The 12,706-nt window shown below is 48.7% G+C and overlaps 1 protein-coding gene across 1 annotated transcript; it reads right to left on the bottom strand.

Annotated features, from left to right (window-relative positions):
- Nucleotides 1-2,754: 2,754 nt before the first annotated feature.
- DMRT3 (doublesex and mab-3 related transcription factor 3) lies at nucleotides 2,755-11,453 on the bottom strand. The gene is made up of 2 exons (XM_064735581.1): nucleotides 11,015-11,453; nucleotides 2,755-4,426 (listed from the first exon to the last, which is right to left on the bottom strand). Exons 1-2 carry the CDS (start codon nucleotides 11,451-11,453, stop codon nucleotides 3,462-3,464), a joined length of 1,404 nt encoding a protein of 467 aa, XP_064591651.1. The 3' UTR covers nucleotides 2,755-3,461.
- Nucleotides 11,454-12,706: the final 1,253 nt, after the last annotated feature.

Below are 12,706 nucleotides of genomic sequence, written 5' to 3'. Positions count from 1 at the left end.
GAGAATCAGAGTCATTTTTCAAAGATGTCAGCACAAATGTGAGGTGAGCCTGTTCACCAAGCATATAACAAATATTGCAGAGGTGGCCCTTCAGACCCACAGGCAGGGTAAGTCAGGGACCCCCAGAAAAGCAGCACGACACCAGCAGGGACAAGGTAAGGGATAGTTTGGCACAGGACATCCCCACTGTGCTGTGCTTACCCCTGCTGTCCCTCTGACTGTTCCCTTATCTATGGGTATGACAGATACTGGAGAATGTGAGCATCACACTCGGGCTCCCCACGGCATTCCTTTTGAGGAAGAAATTATTATTGTTATGGTTTACATCATTGTTGGCCTTAACCACCTTGCCACAGCTAGAGGTCAGCTAGTGGGGATTTGGGCAATGTGCCTCTGGAGCAGCTGCCAGCCTCTGCAGAGCCCACTGCACAGGTGTCTGGTGGGGCTCAGACCTGGACAAGACGACCTGTGAGCAGAGAGAGCTTTCTGTGGCATTTCCCAGAGAGCTGACAGTGAAATCACGCGTCTGACAGGAGAAAAAGCAGTCCTGGGGCACCCAAAAGAGGCTCCTGAGGGGCTGCTCAGACAGGGGCAGAAGCTGTGCAGAAGGCTCGATGCTGAAAGTCTCTTGCTCCAAGAAAGCCACAGCTGCACTAGTGCCCTAAAAACGACTTTAAAAAAACCCTTAAAAAACCCAACAACCCGTTGGACTCTGAGATCCTACAGAGACCTCACCAGGCTCAAAGCATCCTTATTGATGTTTGAATTTTTTTTTTCTTTTCTTTACTCGGGGTGTTTCTGAGCATCAATTCTTCCAGCCCCAACCCTCCCCATCCCGATGCGCTCTCTAGCTCAGCACGAAGTACCTGCTCGGACGAGCACATACCCTTGTTTGCCACAAGATGGAGCAGGGAAATGCAAGGCTCCGGAGCCGTCGCGGTCAAACAAAAATTAGTGTTCAACATGAAAATTTGCATTTCTTATTTCGAACAGAGATATATTTACTTAATTTAAGGGAAAAAAAAATTTGTCGATTGAGTCAAGAGTTATTTTATAACACAAGAGACAAGGATTATTTTAACCTGTTTCTTTTTTCAGAAAAATGGCTTGTCAAAAGAGATGGAATTTTAAAAATCATACAGTCAAATTTGCATTTTTCACCACAAGTGTGATAATAGTTCATTCCATGTTAGCCAAGGGTCATTTTTCTTTGAAAGATGTGTCCCAATGCCAGGATGCCAAAATTCAGTTCTCTGAAAACCCACAGACCACAGAGGGTATGAGCTTTTGCAGGTATCACAGTTTGATCTTTCTGTGAAGATGATTCAATATCTGTAGCAAAACAAGCACACAAACAAACAAGCAAAACAAACAAAAAATCTCCACTAAGATTTAATTTAAAGTATAGGGGATGCCTAAGATTTCTGCAGGCAGGAAATCTGCCCAAAACTGGAGCTCCAGGGCTTATCTGCTCTTATCTAGCCTTTGACAACTTCTCAGAAATGTGTCAGAGCACAGCGCTTCACTGCCACCTGCCTTTCTCCTTGCAAGACCTATTTTACATATTACTTTTCTCTCTGGGGTGGCTGTAAGATGAATTTGTTCACAAATGCCATGTGAATGCAGGCAAATCTGTCAGCACACAACTGAAACCCTGCATTTAGGGAAACTCTAGATGCTTGCACATTTATGTTTCCATAAGTGAATTCATTTTTTTTCCTCCCTTCCCCTGCTTTTATGTCTTCATAGCATAATCAATAAAATGCTTCTCTGAACAGGTTGGAAAGTTATGCAAGATAAAGTATCTTTCAGTTAATTTATCCCCGAAGGAAAATAAAGCCATTATTTTATTCTCCTTTTTGTGCGTATTCAGTACCTTTATAAAATGAAAGATTCATCATGTGCACAAGACTTACAGAACATGAAATGCCAAATGAGAACACAGGCATTTGTATCAACAATGACACCAGATAACATGCCTGATACACTTATATAACAGTTTTAAAGCCCATCTGCTTCAGAGTCCGACTTCAGGGTGGCCTCACCTTTTTTTGAGGTGTGGGACTAATCCCCAGACCTGAAAGACCAAAGAGACATTTCATCTGCATTCAGAGGTGTGTTTTGTAAAAAGTCAATTGTCAAGCGTACATAGTCACTTGTGAACAGTTGAAAAAATGACACTAAGAGCTTAACAATCTTCTAAGTGGACATTAAACTTAGAGGCATTCCTCATCAGAAGCAATTCCTAATGTTACTCAGACACACATAAGATATGCAGTGTAATCAATGCATGCAATCATGCAATAAATTGTTCAAACCATTACTTTTCTAGGGGGAAAGGGGAGTTGTCATTTGGCTAAAAATTATTTTAAATAAATGCCCATTATTACATCCTATTTCTGGTTCTTTTCTACTTCTACAGAATAGGAAAAAAAAATATGCTTCTGAAGCATTGGGAGAGCGTTTTGTTTTCTGCTTTCTGTGATTGTAGCAAGCTCTGCTTTACTCAGCTGAGCTTGGAAATATCTGCAGTACAAATACAAGAGACCTCAGCTTCCCTGATGACAGCTTTTGCCTAATCTCAGTTGCAAGTTACAAGTTAGGGAAGCAAAACTGAGACGTGGAAAAAGAGGTTCCCCCTGACTGCAGCTGCTGGAGCTGGACATTTTAACCCCGGCTGAGAACTAATCAGCTCTCTATCTTCAGAATGTTATTTGCCCAGTATAAATTACATAAACCAAGATCATCATCTTAGTTTATTTTTCTAGAGTCCTTAGCATGCTACATTAACCTGACAATGCTTAATCTGGTGTTCATTTCACAATACACTTCATGCAATTCACAGCTGTAATTGGTTTTACACTGACATTACACATTTCGACCTAGCCATGGGAAAAGAATAACTCTTAATAATATTTCTCTGAAAAGTGTCCAAGCTCAAACGGCACAGAAGCAGCTCATGTTAGTTGCATGTGTGTATTTCTTTCTTCTGCCTTTTCTTTCACTGCAAGGATGATCACTGGCATAAGACTATAAGGTCCTTGTTTTAGTCCATTTGCAATTGAACTATGTTTGCTTGATTTCTTATGTCCTGAGGAGTTCTCAATTATAAAACAGCATTCAAGTATTCTAGTTTAACATCCCCATTTTTCTGAGTTAAGGAACAAAGTAGACCTTGGGCTTCTGTTTCCATTATGAGTCTTCTAGAGTCCCATAACTGGCAGCCATAAAGTCTTCCTTTGCAACACACACTCAGCACTAAAGCCAGAGTATTGCTATTTGGCATTATCCAGTGAAGTGCAAGAAATTAAATAAGTTATGTCTTTATTGCTATAGTACAATACCAAGCAACTTTTGAATACAATTGCAAGAGTTTCGTGGAGCACATGTCCCTCCTCTAAGGGACCAGTAGTTCAGCTGCACTGTGAGTATCGCTTAGCTGTCACGTGTCAAACGTCAGTCTAAGAAGATGTGTTGAGTATTCTTGAGTCTGAAGAATCAGACCTGTCCTCATATTCATCTTCTGTGTAAATTGGTTGCTTAGACACAATTGGGCATCCGTCATCAGGAATTGAAATCCTAGGATCTTCTGACGAGCGGGAAGGAAGGACAGGCGAGCTTCGGAAAACAGTGGCTGAGTTGCCAGAGAAAGGACTGACGTACTGGGACCGCAGCTGGTACTGCTGCTGCAATGTCATGGTGTTCCACAGGGTGACGTCGTTGGGCAGGAATGGGCTGGACTGGTTTCTTGCCAAAGTGTTCCTCAGCATCAGCGGGTAGCGTGGTGGCTGAGGGAAGGGGTGCTGCAAAGGTACGGCTAGAGGATTTGGCACAACATTACTGGAATCAGCAGAGAACCTCAGAGTGTCGGGAACCCTAAATGCCGAGCCCACAGACCACTTGGAAGATGAAATAGGATAGGAACTCAGTGTGTGTTCAAAAAGATGGCCATTGGAAGGCAAAACAAGACCATCCGATTCTGCAGAAGTTCTCTCTCCACTGGCCACTGAAGACCGGCTGGACAGGAGAACCTCTACAGCACTCACCAGGTCACCGCCACACCCCTTCAGGATCAACTCTAGCACAGCTGGCTTTTGGTTAGGGAAAATCTTTTTCAAGACTTCAAGTGGGGGTCTGTTTGCTTTCAAACTGAATGGTAAAGAAACTGTCCCAGAAGGACCTTCTATCAGGAGGTGGTTCTGCTCTGGGTGGTACTTGGAGCTCTCTGGATGGTTCTCTGTGCTCCCACCATTTTTCTGAACTGCAAAACCAACCTCATCCACTGAAACAATTTCAGGGCTGTCAGGGTTGAAACAACTTTTGGATTTGGTCATGTCTGGGGAACTCCTTTGGTCTGTGTCTTTGTCACTGTAGGTCTCAGCATTGTCTGCTCCACTTGCATCACCCAGCCGCTCCTCATTCACATCTGCAAAGAGAAGTCAGAAAAGTTAACAGAAAACTGAGGCCAAAAGCTTTTACAGAGATTTGAGGATGCTGTCTTCTTAAACTTAACAGACCAGTACTCTAAGGGGGGAAAAGTGCTTTTTTTCTCAGAAATCCTGCAAAAATTAAGGTATCTTTGCAACATGTCATGAGAATAAATCTGGAAAAGGATAATGTGATCGGATCTAGACATACTCTGTCTTATTCTCCCATGTGCAAGCAAAGAATGTGATCATTTTTCTGCTGCATCAAAAGTGCTACATCTATCCTTTCTCACTCGTTACAAGGCAGTAACACACCACCCAACTGCAAGATTTCTCAGAGGAACTTCAGCACTTTCACATCATAATCCTCACTAGCACCATCTCATTGTCTGTGAGCTGAAGAGGGCACTTAGGGAATTAAAATTCCTCTGCAGCTCCAACAGCATTGATGGAACCACTCCATTATGACTACAGCCTGAAGGTTTAAGAAGTCTTCAAATAAATAAATAAATGTACTCCGGTTCTGAAGAAACTGGTCTCTCCCACAGAAATCAGCTCCTCCCACAGCAAGAATCGCAACTTTTCCTTTAAACTGTTAAGGATGTCTGATGCCTTGTCCCATCAAAGCAGATATTCTAGAAAAGTCTGGTTTGGAGAAGACATCTGGAAGTCATTTGGTCCAACATCTTCTTCAAACTGGGAGCAGCCTTAGACAAAGAGCAGGTTGCTCATGTGGCTGCTTAGCTGAGTTTTAAACAATTCCAAGGAGGAGGAATTATTCCCCACAACCTCTCTTAGCAATTGTTCCAGGTACCTTGCTTTCTGTGTACTGAACTAAGAAGGATGAGAGCTGAGTATGGAGCTGAAAACAAGCCCATTGACCATGCTGTCTAGAGATGGACACTCAAAACTCTTTGGTAATGCCTGACCCGAGTATGGAACCCTTTGAAATAAGACTGCTTGTCAGCAAGCAGAAGGGAAGGATGCTTGCTTACGCAAAAGAGGATTAATGTATTTGCTTGCGATTGTACATTGTTATTTCCCAAGAACACAGTTCTGCTGGCTTTCCTCATTGAGCACAGTGCTTACATTCTTGGGAAGCATCAATACATGGGGAGAGGATTGTTGTCTAAGCTGTGGCTGACAGTCTACTTTAGCCACACAGGGTAGTGCTTTTGAATGCACAAATGAGAAGGACTATGCACAAAAAACAATACAGCTACTTTTCCAAGCCCCTGACAAATACCCCAACTAGATAAAGTTACTGTAAGAAGTAAGCAAAGTTTCCTAAAATGTTCTGATGATCCCACCTGCCCAACTGAGATGGAACCTGTTAGAGGTGTGCAAGCACCTGAGCCTCACTGCTCACCATCTCCAGCGTTCCTCTCACTGTAGGAACAGGCACGGCATCTTCTCATCAGTTAGTGGGCTAAGTTTAACATTTAACAGATCAGCATGAAAAAAAGACTATTAATGGAATTTATGCAATAGAGAGAAAGAAGTCAGGGTCTGAGCCAGCCTAAGCTGAGCAAGAAGCCACTATGCTCACCACAGTGGGAGTTATAAATAAAGAAGAGATCCTGGCAGAGCACAGCCTGACAGTGTCTGAGCATGGCAAAGGAAGATTCTCCTCATGAGGATGGCTGTGCCTGGCAGAAACAATGGGCCATCCTAAGAGATTTGGGATGCTGCTAATTTGGGCTGTGGAAGGTAAGTGTGTAGCTGAGGAGTACAGATGCTCTTACAAAAACCTCACTCCTTTCAGCAGGATAACCCATTTTGGGAACTGTTTTTTACACTGGTTATGCTGCCTGTTGAGTGCAAACAGGAAAGCAGTAACTCTGCACGTTCTATATTAGTGAGGAGGCCACGTACATTTCATCTTTCTCATACGTTCAGAACATCAATCAGCATTAGCAGCCAAAGCAGAATTTCTTGCCGATAGCAAACTGGCGTGTGCATCCTTTTGAGGAGGCGCTAAGATACTGGCATAGCTCACCCTTTATTGAGAAGACTCAAGCTACCTTTCCCTTCTAATCCCTTCACTATGCATTTATTACAAATCTTGGTGAATATTTACATGTCCAAGGCTTAGTGGGCAGTCTGAGGACATTAAAATACCTTGTCCCTATCTTGACAGAGTTAGAGAGGCTGTTTAAGGAAGATGATAGCCTTAATTTTCACATAAATAAATTGTACTGTGGTGATTATATTACCATATTACCAAACGGACTGAAAGCAAGGAGAAAGCATTTCAGAATTACCTCATGCTCACGTTTACAGTGTATCTTTACAGGATGAGAGCAAGTAATGCTGTGGAGAAAATATATGTTAATTTAAAAAACGAACCAACCAACAAACAAACACCCTCAGATTAGGTGAGGTATCTCAGATATATTCCCTGATGCTTACAAAATGTTATTTTCAGGATATTTCAGATTCATTTTCTGTATCCTTAAAAATATCCTTGTGAGGCTTGCCTAAAAAAATTTTCATCAGATTCTGAAAACTCATCCCACTGAATTTTGCCTCTTTACCATCAGCAGACCGCACAGATGCTGGCTCTGCGCTTTAGCACAGGGGCAGTCTCCTCATACAGCACGGGTCACAGCGGCGCGTCTCACTGGGCTGCCACACTCCCGGGGACAGACGCGGAAAACGAGATTTCGTTGATTTTAAAGTCGCACGGCAGCGGGCGGCTCACCTGGCCGGCCCTGGGGCTGCCCTCGCTGGGGGCTGCGCTTTAACTGCTTTGAACACCCCCTTCCCGCCACGCTGAAGGCTCGGGCACGATCAGCGTGCTCCGGGGACTGTCCCCAACCCTTCGTGGGAACCGCCGCCACCGGGATTTTCATTCGTTTAAAACTGGCCCAAAAATAGTCATCGTCAAATAAACAAAAATTTGTGAAGATGCAAAATAGTCATTGACAAATAAACAAAAAATTGTGAAGATACATTGTAAATGTCCCCATGTGGACACTGAATTTTAGGAATATTATATGCATGCATTAATTACAAATGCTTGTATTTTCAGGTATAAAAATAATTTTGTATTTGTAACACACAACCTACTGCTTCTCTACCAAAGCTTTTTTCCTTTTCATAATTCATAAGTTTTACATGAGGATATTCTCGGTTTCAAGAAAGAAATCTCGTCCTCAGATATTTTTTACGTTTTTGGGCCTTTGGTTGTTATATTTTTGTCCTGTGTGAGCTCTGAGGATTTTTGCTGTATTTCTGGTGGTGGCGGTGTTTGTTTGGTTTGCTTATTTTGGGGTTTGGGGGCGGCGGTGTTTGTTTTGTCTTTCTGTTGGTTTTTGGTTTTGGGAGGGCTGTTTCTTTGTGTGGCTCTGGGGTTGGATTTTTATGTTTTGTTTTTTTATGGGGGGGTTATTTTGTCGTGTGTGTGTGTCTGTGTGTGTCTGTGTGTGTGTGTGTGTCTGTGTTGAGGCTTTTTTTCCCCCAACACCTTCTATCTCAAATTGCCTGCATTTAAGTATCCAGCATTGTGATTCCTGGGAAAACTAAGGAAACTATTTTCCTACTGATATAAAAGATGGGGAGTATTCATCAAATAATACGCATGCAGGGAGAGATACCAGCCCAGATCAGAGATGCAGGGCAAATTCAGATACACATGAAACAGAACAGTGAGAGAACCGTACATGCATTTCCAGTAAAATACAATACGAATTCAGCACAATATTTACCACAATTCTTCTTGGCTATCTATACATTAATAATCATGGGACAAATGTTGTAAAGTGGCCAAATACAAGTAAAATAGATGAGAGGAAAAGCTGTTTAAGTTAATTACTTGTCTGGAAAACTTGTTCTAATATTTTGGAACCAAATTTCAATTTTGCTTCTTCGATATCCCACTGCTGAGTTCCTGTTAAAACAGCTTGTTCTTTGATTTTTAGGGCAGCTCTTTTCTGAACAGATTTTCTTGTATCTTGAAAGTACTTGCTCTTTTCCTTAGATGTATTATTAGGACAGGCTGATACAGAACTAGTATAACTGCACATAAAGCTAAGGCTATGCTTTTGGTGGGGGCTTTTTTGTTTTCTTTGGGTTTGATTTTTTTACTTTTGCTGTCTGTTTGGAAAGCGGGGTGTTTGTTAGCCAGATTTTGTTGTTAGGGCTTTGTTTAGGTTTTGGGTTTAATTACTTTCACTTCAGACTTTCTTCCCTATATTCGAAGATCTAAATACTCTGTAGGAGACTAATCACTGTTCTCAAATTAACACAGAGACAGATGCACTGCATTAAGAAGCTGGCACTGAAAATATCAGACAACGAATACGGCATTATATTTACAAATCTTGGTAACTACTACTAAGACAAATATAACACGCACTCCTGTGGGCAGGGAAAGTTCATGAGCACGATATCAGAAGGAGGAATCATTCCAGGTTAGCAGAGGCAGATGCAACAAGGGTAGTTTTAGAACTTCGCAACTGTCCCACTGAAATGGCCGATTGTAGCAGGAACAGAAGCAGACAGATCTGATTTTACCATACATCGGGAAATATCCCTTTGGCAGTGAAAAACTTTTCACGAGAATAACGGGGAGGAAGGGGTTGTGTGTGTGCTTTAGAAACTGGGTGGACAGGAGGTTTATCCTCTGTTTTTACGGCGATTTTAATACAGTTAATGGAAGAGAGGAAAGAGAAAAGCCTGCCGCTCAGAGCACGCAGGATAATTGGAAATAAGCAAGTCATGTGGTTAAACAGTGTCTGGTGAAGGTGGCAGCAGGAACCCCTAAGGAGACCATCTTCCACTTTGCTCTCATGCATTCTCATGTTCCTAAAAAGTGGGGGGAAAAAGCCGTCTGTGACAGTCAGGGGCGGGGGACACGCGGGTGAGGTCTGAGTGACCAGAAAGGCTCCCCGGTGGTGCCGGCGTGCCCCGGTCCCCCCAGCCCGGCCTCACCGCGGGCGGGGACGGGGGCAGGCACAACGCCGACGGCCTTGATTTATGGAGGTCTCCGTTATGTTCTGTAGTTTGTTTGTTTGTTTTTTCGCTCCGTAAAGCTATTATCAGAAAGTGCTGACTGGCTGGCAAGGAAGGATTTCTCATCAATACACTTTGATTGTATTTTGCAAAGAAAATGCCTGTTGCTTGGTAACATTTCACTTGAGCCTGACCTTCCCCAAAAGTTATTGCTATCAGATTCGATTTACACTCTCCTCCCGTGATTACTGTAATCTTTTAAACCGGGAAGTTCATACATCAGGGTGAAGGAAAGTTGAGCGTGCAAGTTAATATCGCTCCTATCCGGCAGATTTATATCGTGCTGGCGGATGGGAACTTTCATTTTCTCGAAGAAGCAAGGCGGTTTTTTCCCCTTCTCTCGCCACCACCTCGGGCTTATCCCCCGCTACCTCCGGGCAGGGAGGGGGCCCCGGCCAGGCGCCGCCGCCTGTGCGGAGAGCGTCTAGGACCAGTGGGGAATTTGGGGAGAGACCCCCATGCCCGGCCCTGGGCCGAGATGTGCGGGAGGGGGCTGCCGGAGGGTAGGCAGGTGGTACCAAGGGCCGGAAAATGGGAAGCGGGTCCCAAACCACCGGCATCCTCGCCAGAGCGTCGGACTCAGCCGTGTCGCCGGCTGGGGCCCGGTGTGTGTCCGCTGCGGTGCTGGAGGAGCAGAGCCCCACGCTGGCGCCCTGGCGGACGCCTCCGTGCCCGGACCGGCCCCACAGCGCACACGGGCCCCAGCACCGGGCTCGCCACTCTCGTCCCGGGGCACCGCGTAAAATTCTGTCACAACTCGTCAGCGGAGCGCCCTGGGCTGGCAGCGGCCTGCCTGGCGAACATCCCTATCGTGAAAAACTGTCAGCTCCCGCTCAGACAATGGACGGAACGCGACTGCGGCTCCGGAGCGCTAGTTTTGCCTCCGGCAAGGTGCATTACGGACAGGTCGCGCTCACAAGGTGCCCACTGCCGGCGGCAGTTTCGGCACCCCCGACCTCTCTCTCACAAGCTGCCCCGGACGCGATCCGCAGGGACAGGCCTGCGCAGTGGGGCTGGGTTGCCCCGCTCATCCCCTGCCAACACTCCCCTTTCCCCGGTCGTCATAGCTCCGCAGAAGCCTCCCTGCTCCTGGCGCCGCTTTTGGTCCGAGGCTCTCTGTGCAGGTCTTGTCCCGGACGAGGTCCCGCAGCCCGATGCCCGGGTGCGGGGAGCCGGACCGCGACTCCGGGAGAGAGACCAGGAGAAGCAGGAAGACACGCTGCTGTGATCCACGCGGGATGTGGCCCCTTCCCGGCCGACCTGAGGAACGGGCCCAGAAGCGGCACGTCGGGGAGCCGCTTGGCGGCCGCGACCTTTGCGGGTCCCCTCTACTCGTCTCGGTGGACGCGATTCTGGCTGGCGAGCGGGCCGGTCGCTTTGCGGCTCCATGCTTTTTAAGAGTGATAAAGTGTACCCGACGGAATTCCTCTCCATTCCCTTCCCACGGAGCCCGTCGGGTGAAAGGGAAAGCTTTTTCACTCGTTCCGGCCCCATCCCCCAGAACCGAGCGCCGGGATCCCAGCCCTCCCTTTCCCTCCTGCCCCGGTAGCGCGGTGCCGGCCCGGCCTCACCTGCCTTGGGGAGCGGCCCCGGGAGCGCGGGGGGCGGCTCGGCGGCCCAGCGAAGGGCGGCGGCGGCGGCCAGCTCGGCGGGGGTCCGCGGCGGCGCGGCGCAGGGCGACGGCCCCGGCGGCGGCGTGGGGGGCTCGGTGCTGCCCGGCGGCCCGGGGAGGGAGCGCAGGGAGTCCGGGAGGAGGCTCTCCAGGCTTTCGTTGGCCTGCTGCCGGCGGAGCGCCACCTGCGCGGCCATCACCCGCTGCCTCTCGATGATGAGGATGCACTTCTCGCAGGTGCAGTCCTTGAAGCGGCAATAGCGCTTGTGGCCCTTCAGCCAGGACAGCACGCCGTGGTTGCGGCACCGGGCGCACTTCGGCGTCCGCTGCAGCGGAGCCCGCGGCGGTTGCGACACCGGGCCGCCCATGTAGAGGTACGGGGAGCCATAGCCGTTCATGCCCGCGGGAGGAGCCCGGCCGGCTCCGGGGTGGAGAAGGCCTCAGCGAGGGCGGGCGGAGGCCGGGGCGATGGAGGCGGGCGGCTCTGCCCGCGGGCTCTGCGGGGGGCGCGGCTCAGGCCCAGGCCGGCGGGGAGAGGCACCGCCCGCCGCGGTGGCACGGGCGGGCAGAGTGCGGCCGCCGGCCGGAGCGACACTGCCACTGCCGCTGCCCGCGCCGCCCCGCTGAGCCCAGAGCCCCTCCGACCGCCCCCGCCCCCCGCCCGCCCCCCGGCGCCGACAGGGGAATGGAGGGAAAGAAAGATAGAGGGAGAGAGGGAGGGAGCAAGGGAGGGAAGGAAGGGGCGGCGGGGGTGTCTCTGCCCCGCCGTCGGGGCGGCGGCGATGCCCGTGCCGCGCAGAAGGTGTTCGTCTCTGAGCGGACCGGATCCCCGGCTGCTGCCACCCACGCCCTGCCCCCTCACGGCTCACGCCCCGAAGGCACCCGGGGCTGAGAGATAAGCGGGGTCTAGGAGGCTTCTCCGGGCTCCGCGCCGGCCCCGCCTCGAAAGCCCGCTGGGCTCGGCGGCACGGTGTTTGGCTGCTGCCGCCTGTGGCCCGGCGGCGCGAGGTAGTGGCGGAGGTCGAGATCAAAGTTTTGCCAAAGTTTTGCCGAAGTTTTGCAGCCGTAAAAAGATGCTCGGAGCAGGAGCTGTCCGGGACCAGGAGCTGCCCACAACAACTGGGCGGAATCGGGGTCGCGCCGCGGAGCTGGAGAGCCGCCGCAGGCACCTGCCCCGGTGGGCTCCGCTGCCTCTCCTGCATCCCGCGGCAAGACAGCTACCCAAACCAAGCGGGGGCTATAGAAAGGAATGTGAAATTCACGGCAAGTCAGGTTGCTTGAAACCTAAACGATAATGTCTGATGCGGCAGACTTGCAGTGTCCTGTATTTCCGTACGTGGAGGGGTTTCTCGCTGAAACACGGATATTTCCCGTGTGGCAGCGAGGACATTGAATCAAAATGTAATATATTGGTGGAAAAAACCCAAAAAAGTTATATGCGTTTTGGCTGGGAGGAAACAAATTATAAGCGTTCATCTGCCCGCGGCGTAGCGTCCGCGGGCGGGCAGGGGCTGCTGCTTGGACCCGGACGGACCCCTTTCGTTGCCTCAAGATCTCCCTTGCTCTTCCCAGGCATCTTTCCACCATAACCGCTACACGAAATAAAGGTTTTAGCGAGGCTACGTAATAACGAAATCAGATTTAAAACTCG

This window comes from Zonotrichia leucophrys, chromosome Z, assembly GCF_028769735.1.
Source record: "Zonotrichia leucophrys gambelii isolate GWCS_2022_RI chromosome Z, RI_Zleu_2.0, whole genome shotgun sequence".
Lineage (NCBI taxonomy): Eukaryota > Metazoa > Chordata > Aves > Passeriformes > Passerellidae > Zonotrichia > Zonotrichia leucophrys.
This window is presented reverse-complemented; position numbering and strand designations above follow the sequence as displayed.

Excerpts from the sequence above, each read along its gene's own strand:
- DMRT3 (XM_064735581.1), bottom strand. The coding sequence starts at position 11,453 with ATGAACGGCTATGGCTCCCCGTACCTCTACATGGGCGGCCCGGTGTCG. Across the intron at positions 4,427-11,014 it reads GGGGCCGCTCCCCAAGGCAG|ATGTGAATGAGGAGCGGCTG; the intron begins GTGAGGCCGGGC and ends TTCTCTTTGCAG.